At 43.4% G+C, this 20,796-nt stretch overlaps 2 protein-coding genes across 2 annotated transcripts; one reads left to right on the forward strand and one right to left on the reverse strand.

Annotated features, from left to right (window-relative positions):
* The first annotated feature begins 4,067 nt into the window (after positions 1-4,067).
* Positions 4,068-8,096, forward strand: LOC115329187 (acetylcholinesterase-1). The gene is made up of 4 exons (XM_042291934.1): positions 4,068-5,348; positions 5,447-5,652; positions 6,289-6,438; positions 8,038-8,096. The coding sequence occupies exons 1-4, from the start codon at positions 4,068-4,070 to the stop codon at positions 8,060-8,062; spliced, it is 1,662 nt and encodes a 553-aa protein (XP_042147868.1). The 3' UTR covers positions 8,063-8,096.
* Positions 8,097-8,463: 367 nt separating this feature from the next.
* Positions 8,464-20,795, reverse strand: LOC121836764. The gene is made up of 4 exons (XM_042291941.1): positions 20,631-20,795; positions 18,812-18,971; positions 17,965-18,080; positions 8,464-8,517 (listed from the first exon to the last, which is right to left on the reverse strand). The coding sequence occupies exons 1-4, from the start codon at positions 20,793-20,795 to the stop codon at positions 8,464-8,466; spliced, it is 495 nt and encodes a 164-aa protein (XP_042147875.1).
* Between the last annotated feature and the right edge of the window lies 1 nt (position 20,796).

Below are 20,796 nucleotides of genomic sequence, written 5' to 3' on the forward strand. Positions count from 1 at the left end.
AGTTATATATTGAGCTATATAATATATGCTCCAAGAGCTTGCACGCAACACATGTCAGAGACACGGGGCGGTAGTTTTCAACAAGATTTCTTGATCCTGACTTAAAAAGTGGAGTTATGTTTGCTTTTTTCCAATCGTCGGGAATTATGCCAGTTGTTAGTGATTTGGTAAAAATTATATGTAGGTATGTAATAGTTTCACGTGTAGTTTCCTTTTTAACATCTTTTTTATGCCAGGAAGTTAAAAAGCTCGCGATAGCATGTTGACTATTGTGGAGAATGGTTTGACTGTGATTATTTTATTTATACAAGTGCGTGTGTGACTTGTGCTTATTATCAATATTTTACGTTGTTTAATCAAATATTTTAGAAAATGAAACTGCCTTTTAAGATTTTAGCGAATTCAGTTATAGGAATGGCGCGAAAGATTTACCGTATCCGAATTGATTGTAAATCTATCTTCAAGAATAAACAAATTTCTATTTAAAATCGATGTTCATCGTCCAACGCTAGCATGAAAACATGAAAACCATACTTGCAGCCCCATAGTTTACAACCATATCGCAATAAACAATAAATAGGTGTCTGATGCTATAAATGCAAACCCGGTATGTTTAAACATTGGGATAATATGTGGAACCTATTAAGGCTTTGTGTATAAGAATGTTTAATCAAATTGGAAATTTAGTTGCAAGTTGCCGTATGTGTCGTGGCGTTCGTAAAAAACATTATGCGGAAGCAGAAATTTCCCCCGATACTTTACTGCAACAGGAGTTTTCTTCCGCCCATCTTCACATTTATGGAGATAAATTACAAAGCTATCACAGCATAGAAATTTTAGCAGATAACTAGCAAACGACTTTAATATTTCTTGGCACGTAATGGTTGCAGAAATGAACTTATAATGCAGAATGTGTTTAGGGCTGAGATCCCTGAGAAAAGTTTGACGCAACACCACAGAAACCGTTACGAAACGTATAACACCTACTGCAGAGGACAATCCACACAAAAGAGCACATATTTAAGAAGAAAGAGTAATTTATTGAGAGGAAACAACAAAGTTCCAAGGGCGCCCCACCGGGAATCGAATTCAAGATCCTATGGTTCTTAACCCATATTTGACCACCGCGCCGAAAGGAAGACTTGGGAAGAGGATAAATCATGCGACCATATCACTTTGACTGAAAGGAGGAAAAGAGAGAGCGCGCGAACGTCTGAGCACCGAGCTCTATCATTCTTATCACCGAAGCTACTAGCACCCTAAATTACGCTACCCGCAATCACGTAGATTTTTGGTTACGAACGCCACATTTTCCCGAAAGGGCCATTAATATTTATGGCTGTACAACGTTAAGCTGTCGTTTTGACAATGTCTAGCTAAGTTTGCCACATTTTTATTGTGTGACCTATTAATCTTTCTGCAAATATAGATATCTCTAAAAAACCTAGAGTCATCTATATGTATTCCGTATGTATTCCGAATATTGTGTTCTAAAAAACGAAAGTGTCACGTGAATTTAAAGAAGCGACTGTATAAAAGATATTGCATGTTTAATGTATATTTTCTTAAAAACATAAATGTACTCTGTTTCCTTATTTTTTATTGATAATAAAACATAATATTTTGTTTGTCTCGCCCCTTTTAAAACTTGAACGTCGTTTTGCGGCTCTGTTGAGTGCCAGCATTATATAGCTGAGTGGCTAAAACCAATCCAAATAAAATAATACCTCTTATTCTTTTTATTCAACTAATACGAAAATTTCGATTAACAACATCAAAATATTACTGACCAGCAGTGCAGCTATGTTATTATGAACTTATCAAAGCTCATCTTGGGAGATTCAGCTTTCAAAGGAGAGCATAAAAACAGAATGTTTTATTTCGTTAATATTTTCTGTTAGGACGTTATTACGGAGTTTTAGAATAGCGCGCGCTAAAGCTTTGCGTACGCAATTTTAGCGTGCGCTATTTCTCGGAAATAGCGTGCGTACGCAAAGAGTCTTTGCGCTTCTCCAAGTTGGATTCGTGATGAGCAGTTGGCTAAAGCCAAGGCGAGCAGAGTTTAGAAAAATGGCGGCTTCCAGGGGATTATGTCGGCGGCTTGTTTGGCGGCGTCGTGAATGCGACGTCGGCGGCATTCTTGAGACTGCGATTTTCAATACGGGACGACATTGTACTCGGTTTGGCAACGATCACTGGCAACTTGATGCTTGTGACGCGCGAACATTTCTCGGCGAAGGTACGATGTGCGGAGGTCAGTACACGAGACCTCTCTTGCCGAGGCGACGCAAGCGGACACGACCTGTCAACCGCTCGCGTCGCATTCTCATGTTTAAACAAATCTAAAATAATACTCTGAACCGAAGAACTTTTTTTTTTTTAAGTTGCAGCATTTGTGTGTGAAATAAAAATTGTGACTGTATCTTGGTGGCGTTGCAAGCGCGAGATGGTTGGGCTTTTGCGTCGCGACGGAAAAACGCTATTCTAAAACTCTCTCACGTCGCGTGCGCTAATACAAGCGCTAAATTTAGCGCTAGCGTGCGGTAAATTGCGTGCGTTATATTGAAACTCCCTATTATTCATAGTCATTCCTAATATATCTAACAAGTAAAAACTGGAATCATTTTTGAAAGTTTATTCATACATTTTTTTCAGACAGAGTGTTTATAAATTATGTTCCCCCCCCCCTAGATAAAATACTTAGTGTATAACTACTAGAATGGGCTAATTTCTAGCCTTTAGAATATACTAATATCATTAGGCTGCCTAGAATGAGTGTTTGGGCGTCGGGAAGGACTGATTATTCATACTCAATCTTCAAGTACAGACAAGTAGAAAACGTTCCTTTCTCTTCCTCGTTTTGATTTTGACCATCAAAATAATATATATTCGGCAGCTACACACTGCCACTAAACTGTGTCTTCCATTGCCGATGACATCCGTGTCCTGTCGTTTCACTTGTCCCTATTCTTATGTGTTTCACTGTCTTTCAACTTTTTTTTTTCACCTGGAAACATCCCATGAATACAGAAATGATAACATGAAATGTTATCCACTTAATAAGAAACTCCCCCCCCCCCCCCCGTCGACGTAAGCAATGAAATATAAGCATACTCTCCTCTAGTTGGTTAGTATCTGTTGTAATGTAATCTTGCTATATATGCAGACGCTCGCGCAGATGTATTATCCTCTTGATTCTGGCCACCAAATGTAAACTTAATGCTCTCCTCAATTTGCAACGAAAATTATAACATATGCATCTAAAATATAAATTTCAGGAAGTCATACTTAAATTAGAAATTGTTTTAGAGAAAATATTTGCATAAATTAAGGCAATTCGCAGACTCTTAGCCTGCTTGAAGTAAGGGCAGGAATCTGATTAATTCAATTAGCAAAACTGAATTTTTTTACTCACGCCCACTGGTGTCAAGCATACTTCCTTCGTTAAACATAAAATATCGCCAAAAAATAAGACAGGGACACGATGTAAACAGAAAACGCGCTTCCTTCATTTGCTATATGGAAGCATCATCAGTTCACAAGGCAAATTACGACACCGTCTCAGAGCCACTTTCGCTTGTTTTTATACGCGCGATGAAGTTGGCTCAATAATTGCCATAAAATCATCGTAATTGCTGAATTGACCCAAGAGATATTATAGACAAAAGTGTAATTGGTGAAACCGTCAGTTGCTTATTGCTCTTGCCCGTGGGCCAGAAGGCAAAAAAAAAAAACATTTCATAGGCGAGGAAATTTAGGCATTCATTACGAGGTAAAAACAACAACTGAACATAAATAGAATAAATTAATTTAAAAAAAAAAACGGCAGCATAGTACTGACAAAGTCATACCAGGAGAAATGAAGTATGGGAAAGAAAAACCAATACGACGAAAACAACTTGCGTGGAACGCCAAGGTCACAGCTGAGGCTATATAGCGGCGCGCGTAAGCGAAGGTTCTTCAAATGTGAAACAAGGGACTTAAAAAACGCGACTAGAGTATACCATGCGAATTGGTTAACGGAAGTGAATCTGATAGCATTCGAGAAGGAATCCTACCAAGCCAACATGCCTTCTGCAGCTCTGCTTCGGACATTTTCGCTCGTTATTTGTGCGCGTCTGGTGATTTCCGCTTCCAAACCTTTGAGCGACACTCCGGTGGTGCACACGGACCATGGCCCCATCCTGGGCAGAAAATTGGCTCTCCCCGCAAGACACGTGGACGCATTCTACGGCATTCCGTTCGCAGAGCCCCCAGTCGGGAAACTTCGTTTTCAAAAACCGGTGCCGGCGAAACCTTGGAAAGGAATCTACAATGCCACCGAGAAACCCAAGCCTTGTTGGCAGTACGACGTGCCTTACTCTACGATCACCCTCAACTACCTCAATGCCTCCATATCATCTGAAGACTGCCTTTTCTTGAACGTTTGGAGGCCATCGTCCGTGTGTTCACAGTCTGGTGAATGTGACACGAAGCTTCCCGTGGTCGTTTATATTTATGGCGGCGGGTTCCAAATCGGTGACTCGTCTCTTTTTTTATCTGACCCAGCCAATTTCGTTTCGCTCTCGGACGTTATTTACGTAACCATGAACCACCGCATGGGTGTCCTCGGATTTTTGGCATCGGGAAGAAAAGAACTGCCTGGCAATCTTGGTCTATGGGATCAAAATCTCGCTTTGAAGTGGGTTCGAGATAACATTGGGCAATTCGGCGGAAATCCCAATCATATCACGCTCAGCGGATTCAGCTCTGGAGCCGTCTCTGCTGGTCTTCATGCCATCTCGCCTCATAGTCAGAAGCTATTTTCTCGTCTCATTCTTGAAAGTGCGACACCGTTGTCGTTAGCTGTAGGTCTCACAGCCGCTGGCGCAGGGAAATTTTTGAGTGTCGCTGGGGCCCTAGATTGTTTCACCGGTGAAAAAGACTGGTTTAATGATTTTGCTGAAATCGTCACCTGTCTAAAGAAAACCGACGCGGAGACAATTTACCGAACACTCAAGAAAGGGGATCCAATCAACCAGTTCTTTACTCCGGTTTATGGTGACGAATTTCTGCCAGACGATATTAGATCAAAAGAGATATGGAAATCCCTTAGCACTAAGGAAATTCTTTCGGGATCGACTTCCAACGAAGGATCGTACTTCTTAGATTTCCTCAAATCCCAGGTACCACAACTCACGAAGGTTTTGAGTATTGACTATCGAATCGCAGGAACTGTCGCCATTTCAACCTTGTTAGATGCCCCTTTCGCCAGGGCGAAACAAATCGTGCACGCTTATTTTGGAGACGACTCGGTTGAGCACGACGAAACATCGCTCAACAGTATCCTAGAGAAGATCTTTGGCGACGTTGTTGTCGACTGCCCCACCATTCTCTTCGGCGAAGTTGCGGCCGAGCTTGGAATTAAAGCCTACAGATACATCTTTGCGCATCGGCCGTCCTACAGCATTTGCCAAAGTCCTTCGGACCTACCCACAATGACGACATGGCGTTCACGCTTGGATCCTTGCCGTTTATAAACGACACCAGCAGGTTCACCGCTCCCCTTGGAGAAGGCGTCAGAAAGATATTGAAGGGTATCCGTTACACACAAGACGAGTTGGCTTTCATGAAGGAACTGATTGGAATTTGGACCTCATTCATTGAGACTGGGTAAGCTCGTTTATAGTTATTTTCCAGTTATGTGCCAGTATAGGGTCCCTTGTGCGTGCTTGATCTCTCGTGTTCAGAATTACGTACAGTGGCAGCGATATAGGCTGGAATGCACGAGCGACGACAAGAGAATGTAGACCACGCGGTCGAGAGTGCAGGGAGCGAAGGGTCAGGGCAGCGGTGGCTGCCCTTAAATTTGTGGACGCACCCCTTGAGCGCGATTTCTCTGCATGATGCGCAAGATACATCGTGCGCGTCGCGGCGCATCTGCTCTGCAGCTGCTCTGCCCACCATCATGCACACGGCGGAGGGTGCGGTTGTATCGCGCCCGAGGGTGGCGACCCCAAGTTTAAACACCGCCCCTGCCGCTCTGACGCTTCGCTCACTGCCTGCTAGACCGCGTGTTCTCTGCTGCCTTCTTGTCGCTCATGCCTTCCAGTTCATATCAGCGGTCACTGTACTTAGTCTGCAGCATTTTGTCCCATATGTGAACTTCTTAGAGCTTGCGCTGGGTACCATTTAAAACAGCCTATGCGTGCATATATTATAAATAAAGTTGTGTTACACTGGTGTTAAAACAAAATATGCGGCTTTTGATCTGGCATTATTAAAAGGAATATTTATATGATTTCTCAGGAAGCCATCAATCCCATCATCCACGACTGAATGGCCAAGGTACAGCGCCAGCAATCCCGAGTGCATATACCTCCGGCCACATAATTACACCAGAGCTTTGACCCCACGGCGTGATATCTGCGAGCTCTGGAGACCACTTCTACTGAGAGAGTAAGTAAGGCCGTATTCTAAACTTATTGGAAGGTGTTCATACTTCAGAAAGTTCTAAGCACATATAATGTGCAGCCACTGACGGAAGAACGACTTAAATTAAAGGCTAAAAAATTGTTTAGTTATTTTTACCGACATTTATCTAACAAGTCTGTATCCCAAACAACACATTTGCGGTGACCTTTGAAGGGTTATTACGAATTCGCATTGATTATTTCTTATTTAGTTTTATTGTTACTACCTATGTTAGTTATGCCATCTTAGCTAGTTTCATAACCCATATAAATACTATACAGGGTGTTCCACGAAGAGTGAACAAATTCGATATTGCGAAAACTACGCGTCGCAACAAAAAAGGCTTGTGTCGTTTTGGTCCTGGGCCAGGAGCCTATTTAGCAAAATTATTGAAGTCCGGTATAATTGGATTGTGAATTATTTTTGCGTAACTAACTTTTAGAGCGCAGCTCTTAGGCGCCCGTTTCCGGCTTGAGCGGCGTCGCCTTCGCCGTCGCCGTCGGCGTAACCGCGCGTTGCATGCAACTCAGGCTGCATGCAACTCAGGATGCATGCAACGCGCGTTGCATGCAATTTGTGCAATTTTCTGCAATTTGTTGGTTTAGTGTTTTTCGATGATTCTGAGCAATTTTCTAACTGAAACCACGTCCTTAAACACAATAATAAAAAAGTTAATTGCACGAAAATAACTAACAATCCAATTATACCGGACTTCAATAATTTTCCTAGATGGGCCCCTGACCCAGGGAAAAAACGACACAAGCATTTTTTGTTGCGACGCGTAGTTTTCGCAATATCGAATTTGTCCACCTTTCGTGAAACACCCTGTTAACGAGATCACAGAGCGGACATCAACCTCTCGGGATCTATAACCACTCTTCTGCGGGTTATAATCGAGGCAATTTCGCCGTTCATGAGCACACAAAATAAACTGATAATGATGACAATGATGATATTGATAGAAATTTCTACAGAACGACAGGACGCACGCGGTTTACATTACTTTTTCTTGTGTCTTTTGTGCCATAAATAGTTTGTTGATGACACGCACAGTTTTTTTAGAGAAGTGCTATCTCACTAGAGCCGCCATTTTTAAGGCATTATTTTGTAAGTCAAATCTAACTATTGCTTAAAATAATTGAACATTAACTAATAACCCGAAGGCACGAAAAAGAGCCACGCAGGTAGACTCACAAAAAAGAGCCTCGACCTAATAACAACTGCCACGTGTTAAAAAAAAAAAAAAACAGAAACAATTAGCATCCGAATTATTTTTTTGTTGTAAGACAATTCTTTTACATGCAAACCGATTACTTTTAAGGTTTATCAGAACGGTGTAATGAATGTTATTTCCTGTTTGGTACCTGACATGAACATATTGCAATATCAAGGTATGTTGAAAACTGCTGTCTTTACACTAATTTGCGTGTGTAAAATGCAGAAGAAAGCCAATGTAGTGCTCTAAAACATCTCAGTCACGCAAAAATGCCTTCCTCAAACAGAGGCTCATATCTTAAGGGTTTTGAAAGCACTTTGAAACTATGACTTTTGGCTTACATATATTTATTTTCATATTTTTTGCAGAACAAGTCAGCAGAATGAGGAATAATCAGAATTGAAGACGACATCGAACAGCAGGAAAGACAGATATCGAATAAAAGAAGAGCACTTCAGGCTGCTCGTTCTTCGTCACGTACGCTTAATCACGACCGGCGCAGCATTTTATAGTACTGCTTAGAAGCACCGACCATATGTTAAGATACAGTTATCATTAGAAAGCATGTCAGGTATCAGGTTACGTTCACGAATTTTATCTTCAGTGTAGTAAAAATTATGATATTGACAAAAAAAAATATTGCGCGTGATAAACAATCCCGGACAAGGCATCCATATGTAAGCCTTTTAAGAAAAGAAGTCATTAGTGGCATCAGGGACCATTTACGGGGCAGCTAGAAATGACGGCTTATTGAGCGAGTGTCGAACGACCAACGGAAGTATGCTTTTCCTTTTTTAAAGCGAGCACAGATTGTAAGCATATATCCGGTCGTGCTTTATCACGATGGCCTTGAAATGAGGATGAACAGATTGTTCAGAGTAGTATTTAAAGCGGAGTAATAATTCTAAACACGTGACGTTTAAGTGAAGCACCTTAAAACACAGAGGTCACCTTGGTGCAATAGAAAAAATTATCAACTTTTAATTTTTCAAAATGCTTTTGTGTTAGTCTCATCAAAAACGTTAATCTTTAGACGAAACGTATACCTTGGCGATGTGTTGATACACAAACTTTTTTTTTTCGAATTTCGCTTATCGATTCAATAAGCGGAATTTGAAAACAAAAAAGCAATCACGTCAAAGCGTGCACATAAATGCTCAGCGAGATAGTGAGTGGAAAAAAGTGCTGCAAAAAAACATTACTCCATTGATAGTGACATAAATAATAGTCCTGGCTGGCTATTCTGCGCAGGGGAGGGAATACAAAAACTAAAGAGGAGAAAACCGTTATGTATGGGGAAGACACAACACCTATAGCACCGGACGTAAAACTATTATAACCCGACTCTCTGATGTGTGTTGCTATTGACCTGGGGCGGTTGCCTTCACACTGCTTCATACAGTTACATTGACGTGTAAAAGAAATTTCGCTAAATTAAGTGTACAGTGTTCATGTAAAGCTGTGACGCCACGTGACGTCGTAACTTGACGTGACATTATGATGTCACATGGCACCATAACGTCACGTGACACTCAATGCCCGGTAAACTGAACCGACCAAGCTTCCCGCTAAATTGAACGAAGAAAGTTTCCCGCTGAATTTAGCAAAAAAACTGTGACGCAACCTGACACTGTGACGCCACAATGAAACGACACTGTGATTTCCCACTGAATTTAGTGAAGAAGTTTCTGGTCACAACTTACAGGAACCACGCATGGGATCGAATGTGAAGCCTCATCAACGACGGTTATTGCACAGTAAAAGAAAGAAAATACGCACAAACACACACACACACACACACACACACACATGCGCACACACACCACTGGGTTTATTCATGAAATTTTCATAAAGTATATGCCCAGGCGTGTTTCCTTCAGAAAACACCGAAGGGCATTTCTGGCCTTGGCTTGTTTTTGTAGATAATTCCTTAAGCCGAGTAAGGAAAAACTGGACGCTTGTCGTGTCGCGCCACGCCGATCTGGAAGGTTCCTCCTTTGTGTTCGGTAGGTCGTGCATTTGCGCAATATATGAGCAATTGTGTCATATCATGCGCAGCCGAACACTGCGATGTTCTGCACTGTAAAAAATTTACGTCAATTTTACGTGTTTTTCCCTCGTCAAAAAAGACCGGCACGCTCATCATTTCAAAATACGAGGATGCCCTCATTCTTTATTTGGCGCGAGAGCCGAGCCTTCCAAAAAAGCCGAAATCTCAGTAGTGCAGGCATGCGCAGATGGCGAGGAGTTGATTGCCCCGCCGCGCAGCGCGCAGCCCCGCAGCTCTTTCGCGGCCCTCCGGCGGCGGTGTTGGTGCGTTGTTGCGGTTGTTGCAACACCTCGTTGTTGCCGCCTGCTCTTTCCCATCTCTGTTGTTTTGCTCCGAGTCGTGCGCCCGTGCCGCGCAGGCGCAAAAAGAGGTTGCAGCAGCTATCGCTCTTCGGGCGGTCGCCGAACTCGCCTCGGTGGCTGTTGACATCGTGGTCAGTGTAGTGTTCGGTGATGCATCAGGGACTCATCAGCTCATCGACCACTAAATCGCCCACTTCAAGGTATGCAATGTGACTTTATCCTTGCAATGTCTTTTTTACGTATTGTAATCGAATATTTCTTCATGTTTGCGGTTCGAGTGCTTTCGGTTGAAGACGGAAAGCGCTCGAGCGTGTTCCAAATCCGCGGTCTGAGAACACGGGCGTCCACCGACACATCGTGCTTTTGGTGTTTCTTTTTCAGCACGTTATGTTTCCGTTATAATATGCACGTGTTTATTTATCCGTGCTGCAGCGGCAGTGCCTTTACTCAGAGCCCTGCGCCTTATCTCTTAGGAGAACTCGTGAGTACGAGCTTTTATGGAAGCTTAATTTCTGTGTTTGTTTTTGCGACAACATTCATGCAGCCAGACAACATAAGCGAGTGGCTAACATCTTTGTGACGATGCAATGTCATTGAACGACGTTTTAGCGGCTTCGAAAACGGAAGTTTCCAGTGCACTCGATTCACGAGTCTCTAAGACGTACACAAAGATATTGGCCGCCCTCGTAATTTGACGGGAAATTTCTCAAGCAGTTGGGAGGGTTCATTATTGTAAACATCCACTCTGCAGCTCGCTGCTGGCTCTGACTTTATATTTAACGGTGTGTTTATTTTTCATATCGTATATTCCGGGCTATAGTTCAAGGTCTATACATGTTTAAAAGTTGAAATTTTAGGCTCTACGCGTGCGGACTATACACGAATTTTGTTTTTCAAGATCGTTCATTATGAGGAGATGTGACGGATTTTGTGAGTGAAAGAGTATGTTAAGGATGATTTATGTATATTATAGGATTCTTTGTGTGCTAAGAAAGCAGACATGTGTCAAGGTGTGCCGTCTAAAGAAGATTTTCGTGTCGACTAAGCACCACGTGCCGACTATGCACGGCACGCGGACTATGCACCGGGTGCGGACCTTCTAAGTATCTAAGCAAGAACTTTTACTTTGGACCCCCAATTTGCCCCTGCGGACTATACACCGGGTACCGACTATAGCCCGGAAATTACGGTACATATATTTTAGGTTTTTGCATGTCCTATATTTCGTTCACGCCTACGCTGACAGTGCGGTGCAAGCTACTTTTTCGCCAACTATAATTAAAGCCTCTTATCACTTGGCCTCGTTCTCCCCGCGTGAGTATGCGGATAGACGGTGATCACGTTGTGCAGAATCAACAGTTGACTGTCAAACGAACATACAGCTTCCACCGCACTGTCAGTTTAGGGGTGAACATTTCGCGAAATCGTAATAATTAGCTCAGCATACCCAACGGCTGATCGGCTTCGCAGAAGTTTATATTGCCGCGCGCAGGGTCACGGTCGTGTGGAAGATTCTTGTTTATTCTTGCTGCGGACACACCTTCTATCGTTCATCCCTGATTTTGTTGTTCTAGAAAGTGTGTGTTCATTCTCGCCCCGAGCGCTCTACGCTCGAACCTTCTCCACCGAATCTTCGAGATAGTGACTCACTCTAGATAAGAGGCCACCCGCTACCTTGTCGAGTCAGTTTCGCCCCAGCGTTCGACTCTGCTCTTTCGCCGACTTCGACGCCCGCGACGTTCTGCTGTTATCTTTTGTTTCCTTCTTTATTTTGGGCACAAGTTCGCCCGATTAAACGTTTAGTTTACTCAGTTATTTGACGCCTCATCACTTGTCATTCGTGACCTTTTGGTGGAGGTGCGGGGTAGACACTCTATGTTTCTCAACCGTACTCCTCCGAGGACCCGTTCGGCAAGTCCCACTCCAAGTCGTCGACTCGTGGTGGATTCAGGGCCTCGGGCAAGCCAGCGTCTGCAAAGACAACGCCCTGAGTTTGGACCACTAGCGGACGTAACAAAGATGCTACCGAAGCCGACGATGAACTCCACGGCCCAGCCGACGGAAAACCCCCAAGCAGCACCGTCCTACGCCTTCTTGCCTGTGGTTCCCCGTGTGCCGACGCCATTCCACGGTGAAATCTACGAGGACCTAGAAGACTGGCTGCAGCACTACGAACGTGTGGCTCGCTACAACGCGTGGATGGCAGAACAGCGCCTCCAAAAGTTTACTTCGCACTGGAGGGAACGGCAAGACAATGGTTTGAGAACCACGAGGCTTCCCTCACGACGTGGGAGACATGCGTGGAGGAGCTAAAGCGCACCTTCACAAACCAACACTGACGTCAACGAGCCGAGAACATTCTTCAAAGAAGATGCCAAGGTCTGAACGAGAGCGTGACAAGCTTCACTGAAGACGTCCTGCGCCTGTGCGCCCGTGCCGACCCTGGAGCCGCCGAAGACAAGAAGCTGCGCGTCTTCATGAGAGGCGTCAAAAGCGAGATTTTTGGCGGCCTCGTTCGCAATCCACCGACGACCGTAGATGAATTTGTTGCTGAGGCAACTAACATTGAACGAGCGCTGTCGGCCAGGGCGAGTCATTATCAGACAGTCGTCGGCGTAGCTGCCACCTCATCCCTTCCATCTTCCATCCCTGACCTCGGCGAAGTTGGCATCGAGACCCTTCGGGAGGTCATTCGGGATGTGATTCGAGAAGAACTGAAGCGGTTGCTCCCTTCCCCAGAACGACCCGCCGCTGTTTCAATCACCGAAGCTGTTCGCGAGGAGGTGCACCGGGCCCTCTTGCCAGAGGTCCCCGTCGCAGTGGCTCCCGAACGGCCGGTCCTGACCTACGCCGCCGCCGTCAAGAGAGAACCTCCCGTCACAGCACACTATCAGCCAGCTCCCAGACGTGAGGCACCGGCGCCGCAGTATGCTCCACGCCCAGAGCAGCGTGGTGCGAGGAAGACCGACGTTTGGAGGACGGCCGATCGACGCCCCATGTGCTACCACTGTGGTGAAGCGGACCACATCTACCGACGATGCCCCTACCGCCAGCTGGGCCTACCAGGGTTTGCGCCCAACGACCCTCGACCACGTCTTGGAGAGCGACCTCGGGACATCGAGGACTACCTCCAACGCTCTTCATCTCCTGAGTCGTCTCCCCGCCGAGTATTCCGTTCACCATCTCCTCAACGCGCGCCATCGCCCTTCCGCCGGTCTCGCCGAGACAGCCTGTCACCCGTCGCTTCCGGTCGGGAAAACTGGGCGCGGCAATGCCGGGAGGTGGCGTTGCCGATGACGAACGATGCCAAGATCCTCCAAGATCGTCGGAGCTCTCCCACTCAAACGCAACGCCCCTAAACGACGTTTCTGTATCAGTGTCGAATAACCTCAACGTTATCATCGACGGCCACGACGTGACGGCACTCGTCGACACCGGAGCAGACTACTCCGTTTTGAGTGGGAGGCTCTCCCGCCGCCTTCGAAAAGTCATGACGCCGTGGGATGGACCTCAAATACGAACCGCCGGAGAACACCTCATTACACCAGTCGGAGATGCACTGCTGGCGTCGAGATCCACGGTGAGACGTGCCCTGTGAAGTTCGTCGTTCTACAAGACTGTTCCAGAGACGTCATTCTCGGCATGGACTTCCTGTGTGCATACGCCGCCGTCATCGACCTTGGTGAGAACAAATTGACGCTGCGCAAGCCTGTTCTGCCTTCAGAGAAACCCCATACAGCGTCAGCCGCCGTCCGAGTCGCTGCCGACCACGTGCACTTGCCGCCTCAATCAAGTGTTGTCGTACCCGTCGTGACCGATGCAGCTACCCGAGGCGAGGTTGTTCTGGAAGGCAACCTACAGTTGCTTTTAGGAAGAGGAATAGGCGTCGCACGAGGAGTAGCTGAACTTCAGGATGGCCGCACTGTGGTCCTCGTGACGAACTTCTGGAATGAAACGCAAACCCTCACAAAAGGTGCAGCCGTTGGCCACGTCGAGGAACTCCGAAACTCCGCCGAAATCGCCGCCATTACTGACGAATCCTCGCCACCTCAGCAAGACGGTACGTCGCCAGCGCAGCTCGACATCGACCCTAAGCTTCCGGACCCGAAACGACGGCAGCTGATTAACCTCCTCACCGAATACCGTGACTGCTTTGCGACGTCGTCGAAGGTGCGCCAAACAGCCGTATCGAAGCACCGCATCGTTACCGAGGACGACGCGCGCCCTGTGCATCGATCACCGTACAGAGTCTCCGTTAAAGAAAGGGAGGTGATCCAGGAGTAAATTCAATAGATGCTGAACGACGACATAATCCACCCTGCTGAAAATGGGCGAAGTGAAATGAGGCCAAAATTCACATTGAACTAATGTGCAACTGTAGGTCCAGACACTGAGCAATATGCATTTATAAAACAAAACCTATGTGCACCAATTGGTAATCTTTTAGGGAATTCACATTGGGCTGATGGCATTTATGAAACAAACCAATGAGCAGCAATTGGCAACAGGTACCCTGGTGCACATTGCATTGAGGGTATTTATGGGGCAAAAACCAATGAGCAGCGATTGGCAACAGGTGCTCCTGTGCACATTGGGTTGATGGTATTTATGGGGAAAAAAGTAATGAGCAGCTATTGGCAACAAGCCCCCGTGTGCACATAGGATTGATTGTATTTATGGGGCGAAACCCAATAAGCGGCAATTGACGACAGACACCCCTGTGCACATTGGGTTGATGGCATTAAGGGGGCGAAAAACAATGAGCGGTAATTGGCAACAGGTGCCCCGGTGCACATTGGTTTGATGGTACCCAGTCAACGAGCAATTGTCTATTAAACATCCGAGAGATGTGTTGTCCGGACATTTAACATATCCAGTGGATATCTGCTATGATCCATCAAACATCGCAAGTATGTACTCCCAGACAACCATGTTACGTCTAATGGACATCCAGACAATATCCCCTGCAAGATATTAGTTGTCCAGGGGATGTTAAAAAACATTCAATTTATGTCTATAAGATATCCTTAGGATGTGTCTATTGCCTCGAGCTGTACGTCCACATAAGGTCATCAAGACGGTCTCATTACGTCCACAGGATGTTTCCGTAATATCCAAAGGACATCACATAGACATGTTATAAGCATTAGTGTGGATGTCCACAAAATGTTTAGGTGATGAATACACAGTGTCCACAGGATGTGTCTGATGCATCTTACAGCACAGGGTGTACTGGAGCAATATCCAGGCTTAAAAAAAGCTGTATAAATAGGCCAGTGAACGCAGCGAGATTAAACTTTTCACAAAGGTGCTTTAAGCAGTGCATTTATCATGCTATTTTGTTTTAAAAGTAGATTTAGAGATTGTCAAGATGAAAAACCTAATTTCTTATGCACAACTTCAAGAAAAACAGATCACTAGGCTAATGTTACACTTACAAATGGTACCACATAAAACAAAAACAATAAAGATTTTTTTAGAAGAACAGCCAAAAACAGGTTTAAGAATGTGTGGTATTACCTGTGAGTAGCAACGTCAACCAGGTGATTTCTTTCCTCTTTTTTCGCGATGCTTATAAAAAAAAATATGAGTTTTTTAATACCCACAGGAAATTTGAGTATGGCAAGTGCACCACCTAAAGACACCCTCTTCAAGTTTTACTACACTGCTATATCATTGGCTTATTTATATAACTTTTTTTATGACTGGATAGAGCTTAAGAACACACATATTCTTACTTATTTTCACTACTTAAAGGCAAAAGTGACTTGTTTGATGATATGACAGGTGACAATAAAAAAGCACTTAGCAGCTGCTATTTGAATTTTTCCAATTTTTTTTTTGTGCTAGGTATATGTAAGGGCTTTTTATAAGAACACCGTCTACTATTATGAATCTGCAACCAATATAAAGAACCTGCAAGCCAGTAACATAGTCGGCTTTTTGGACAATCCCATACTTCCTGCTCACTTTTTCCAGAGTGAGCAATGAGTATAAAATGGTTGAGTGATGTATGTAAACAACTTCACCTGTTGACTGTTTTCCCATCACACAATTTGCAAAATACACAAATATTGTCCTAATTTAATTTTCTTTTATTCATGCAAAAAGCTACCACAGTCTGGCGTTACAGGCATTAAATTCTTTACTATAGTTTATATCGAGTTTAAAATATAATACATAAAATATAAAACATGAAAAAACTTGCTGCCTTCTTGGCAACGGGCTTGGCAACTTGGTCTTGGCGACTTGGGCTTGGCGACTTGGGCTTGACAACTTGGGCTTGACAACTTGGGCTTGACAACTTGTGCTTTGGCGATTTGAGATGACCTCAGTTCTGTGCACCCTGCATGAATAAAATTCTTTTCAAATCAATAATAAGGCACGTAAAGGTTCATATGAAAAGCCTTGTGGGTTTGTAGTGGTTGAGAAAAATGTTAGCTCCTTAGTAAATGGTATATCGTATATGATACGCATGCTTCTTTTTTAGCAATGCGTACCCATATTTTCAAAAATACCTTTCATATTCAGAGTAAAATTTGTAACGCCTAGAAACCACACGTCCAGTGGCTCCATCTTCAGAAGAAATTAATTTGGCAGAGAGTAGTTCTTTATAATTTGATTGCAAAGTTTTTAGCAAAACAAGAGTTGGAAACGCGCTTTTATGCAGGCATATATCGCCGTATCGCCCTGCTTTGGAGTCAAAAGATTAACTTGTCGATGTAACGATTTTTGGTATCGGTCTTTTTTTTTTAGGTTCCTTTTTTATATACAGCTATAAAAGAAGTCATAGGTTACTTTACGAATGACAAACCACACATAATCATGCATTCACCGCACGCAATGCTCATATGCAAAATGCACATAGGTGGACTGGAACTCCTAGACTGAATACTGGGGTACTGTTGCATCAAAACTAGAGCAAAGAAGCGGTACCACCGCATATGCTTCCACATGATGGACCTGACGGCACTGAATGCGTGGCTCCTGTAATGAAGACAAGGGTACTGCAAGACATTGCTGCTCGAGTTCAAATCATATGTCGCAGAGGGATTATGCAAAGCAGGGAAGCTGCATGACGGGAAGCCTCCAGGGAGACCAAACTATTGAATGGATGCGCATATCTATGCAAGCAAAATGAGAATCCTAGTGGCGCCACTGCAACCTACTGATGTGCACCTAGACGAGATGGACCACTTCCCCACCTGGCAAGAGAAGTGACTGCACTCTAAACTGCCCTCCTGTATTCGCCTGATAGACACCTCCTTTTCAACAGGAAGCACAACTGCTTTAAGGCGTTTCACTGGGAGTGCAATACTGCAACTTCCAGCACTACAGAGGCACAAGGGGTGTCATATTTTTTTGTACACCAGCCTGACAAACTATTGGACAGAAATACTTCTCATTACAAAAAATGTTTCCTTATGACATCCGATATGATACTTCTGTTTTCTTTTTTTTTGTTTGTTCGCATCAAAATAGCCTTTTCTTAATGCAAGTAAAAAGGAGTGACACTATAGTTGTAATAAAGTCGCAACTGAGCGATTTTTTTTAGAAAAAACAAGCCTGGTATGGGTACTTTTGTATCAAAGTGAAGGCAGCGTAAGTTTTTGGCACTAATACAATTTATGTGGTAAGGGGTTATGATTTCGTATGAGAAAGCTTTGCAGAAACTGATTTAGATATTTTCCATGCACAAACAAAAATCTTAGATTGCTTCACTTACTGCCTAGCGCTTGCTCCAATTTCTGTACTAAAAGAGAACTTGTTTGTGTAGATATTTCCGAACGGAATACTATCATACAGAGGTACCCGCCCCTCTTTCTCCTTTCCTTACATCGCAATAGTAAAAATGGTAAAATATGGATTGGTTGAAGTATTACAATGTGTTGAAAATAATTTATGGAAATGAAAAAATAAGCATAATTGATAAAAAATGTTACCTGAACCTTCTTTTGTCGGAGCTTGATTCGGCAGGAAGCATGCTGTAGCCACTTTTTAATCTCCCTCTCCACGTCGTCGACTGTTGCAGTAAACTTTGGGTTTGATCTTACAGCATCTTGAAATTAAAGTAATATAAAATGCAGTTTTAATGCAAAATGAGAGGGCTGAAAACGATTTAACACGGCAACAAACGTAAGTACCAACTTAGTCACTAATTTATAATTAATAATACGCATTTCTGGTTTAATTTTCTAAAACTAAATAATTTATTTTAGGTTGTTTTCTTTTTATCACAACTTTGGTGATGAACAAAAAGTTGCATTTACACTTTGGAAAAAAACGACAAGGAAACAAGCATGTGACCTAAATACTTGAAAGCGGTCCTGCTACCAATAAGAAAAAAATGAGGTAAGGGTTACGGTATGTAAAAAGCAGTCTTGTAGAAAGAGTGACGGCTGCTTCCAGGGCAACATAAGAAAGCACTGCTGAAAGATTTGTTTCCGTAAAGCCTAGGTTTCTCATATTCATCTACAGCTTCAAGATTTTCTTTTTTTTTAGTTTTTCAGATTGTGACACACGACATGGCGTAGGCTCTTTGTTACAACAATACCTCAAAATGTCTGTGCTAAGAAGTTTGAGTTTTAAAATAAACATTATTAATGTGCCTGCAACTGTAATTATTTTAATTGTAAATGTTTAAACCTACTATATGAATTGTTCACGCATTATGAATTACAGTCAGCAAGAGCTATGATCAAATGAGACAACTTGCTATGTATGTTTATTGCGTTAACTGGACAGTTAGCAAATTCTAACATATCTTTCACAAATCATAGAATTGCTTACCAGTAATGATCTGTTTCACTTTGAGCTCACAGAATTTTTTCTTTCCTTTATTTCCAATCCAGCTGTAGTTTTGGGCCACGTTGTCCGTCATAAGATACTCCAAGACTCTTCTTGTGTTACAAGATACATTATCCCCACCGAAAGATTTCAAGTTGGCAATCTGAGGAAAACAATAGGCATTTACAATAGCAAGCATTTTTATACATTTTATAGAGTTCAGTTGGGCTGAGTTCTGCATTTTTACTCCTTGATTAAGCCCATATGAGACTACTGTTATCAAGTTTGCATAAATGTGTATAATAAGATGCTGTATATAAATAAAAGCTAATATTTCTTCTAAGCAGAATGATATGACACCCGCAAAATTTTACCATTTTATGTGACTGTAATCGCATGCTCACCAGTTTAAAAAGGCAACAAATGCCGCAGTAACAAGCACAAAGAATCGGATAAATCAAGGCACACTCGCAACTGTTGTTCATTCAGAAAGAACACATTATATACGACCCATTCTAGTCTAGTCATCATCACGTCGGTGGAAATAATATGTTAAGAATTCAAACTCTTTTTTAATGATGCAATCGATCCCTTGCTCACACAATCTTTGTATTTGACCCAGATTTCGCTTGTCTAATGCAGCTTCCTGCTTGTCACTGTATCTAGCAAGAACTTTAACATTGTGTAACACCATACTATCAAACAAGAAGTTTTAATTTCTATGAAATGCCTTGCATTGATGTGTTGCAACTATATACTTCACTTTGACTAAAGTCCGAGCGTAGCCAATGCTACAAGTGACTGAGGCCAATCTAACGCCGGCTCGGAATGCAGCCATAGGCTGCACTTGATTTGAATGGCAGACATTTGGTTTGCCCCAACCAACCGTTTTTTCAATCCTCAAAGCCTGACGTACAACCTTGAGTTCTGCACAGGCAGAATCACCCTTTCCCCCAGAACAGTGAAGGGAGCCACGCTGAGGAAGGTATCAAGTGGAGAGGGTAAAAGAGGCTGGAGGGGTTCCTCCTTTCTGCTTCTTTGTCGGCCTTTAAGCCGAGACGGAGCATAGACTTGCTGATGGGGCCTGTATAATACATTTTCTTTCTGAATAAATAACAGTTCCAAGTGTGCTTTGTGTTGAGTGACTTCATCTTGGTCCTGGTTATTTCAGTGCTTGTTACCTTTGAAACTATGAATCAATTGATCCAGTTAACCAATTTGCTGCCCACCGGTGTTTGGTGTAGCAACAGAGGCGTGATTGTCCCTGACATTTATAGCGAGCACTTAGTGGGAAGGGAAGGGAAATCCTCATCTCTATCCTGACCCCCCCTTCCCCCCCGCCTTACCTGAACACTTCCGATACCACTGAGCTAACTATATATGCGCTTTTCCTCCAATACTTATTTTACTTTCCTGTTATATAGCAATCATAAGTTATCAACAAACAGAAATGACAGAGTGCCTTGGGTCACTGCATTAATCATTCAATTACTATGCTTATTTATGAAATGAGGTATGATATACACATATATGTATATATCATACCTCATGATGATACATACATGACTATGTATCATCATGGGAATGGGAGTCTGACAAGAGTATATATACTCTTGTCAGACTCCCATTTTAAAGGCTTGCTTTCACTGCTTTTGCAGACCCGGCATAACCCCTATCGAGAAACGAATAATGCTCCTTTAGTCCTTTTTTGATGTGAACTTGGATAATCATTGTAATATTTTTGCAATTAGATACAAGAGCGTCTGGAAAGCATTTACAGATAATCCCAAGTTTTACCAGTGCATCTTAAGCAGACTCTTACCAGCTGATCTCTTGTGGCCTCCTGAATTGTCTCGTCAAACGATGTGAACTCTTGCATGTCATTGAATGGCTCTGGCAGAAGTGAGGGGACTATGGCTTCGCTGCGCATGTTCCCAGCTTGCAAGGCTTCCAAAAGTTCTCTGTTTTGCTCCAGCATCAGCCTCATT

Source organism: Ixodes scapularis, unplaced genomic scaffold, assembly GCF_016920785.2.
Source record: "Ixodes scapularis isolate PalLabHiFi unplaced genomic scaffold, ASM1692078v2 PGA_scaffold0__279_contigs__length_252992795, whole genome shotgun sequence".
Classification (NCBI taxonomy): Eukaryota; Metazoa; Arthropoda; class Arachnida; order Ixodida; family Ixodidae; genus Ixodes; species Ixodes scapularis.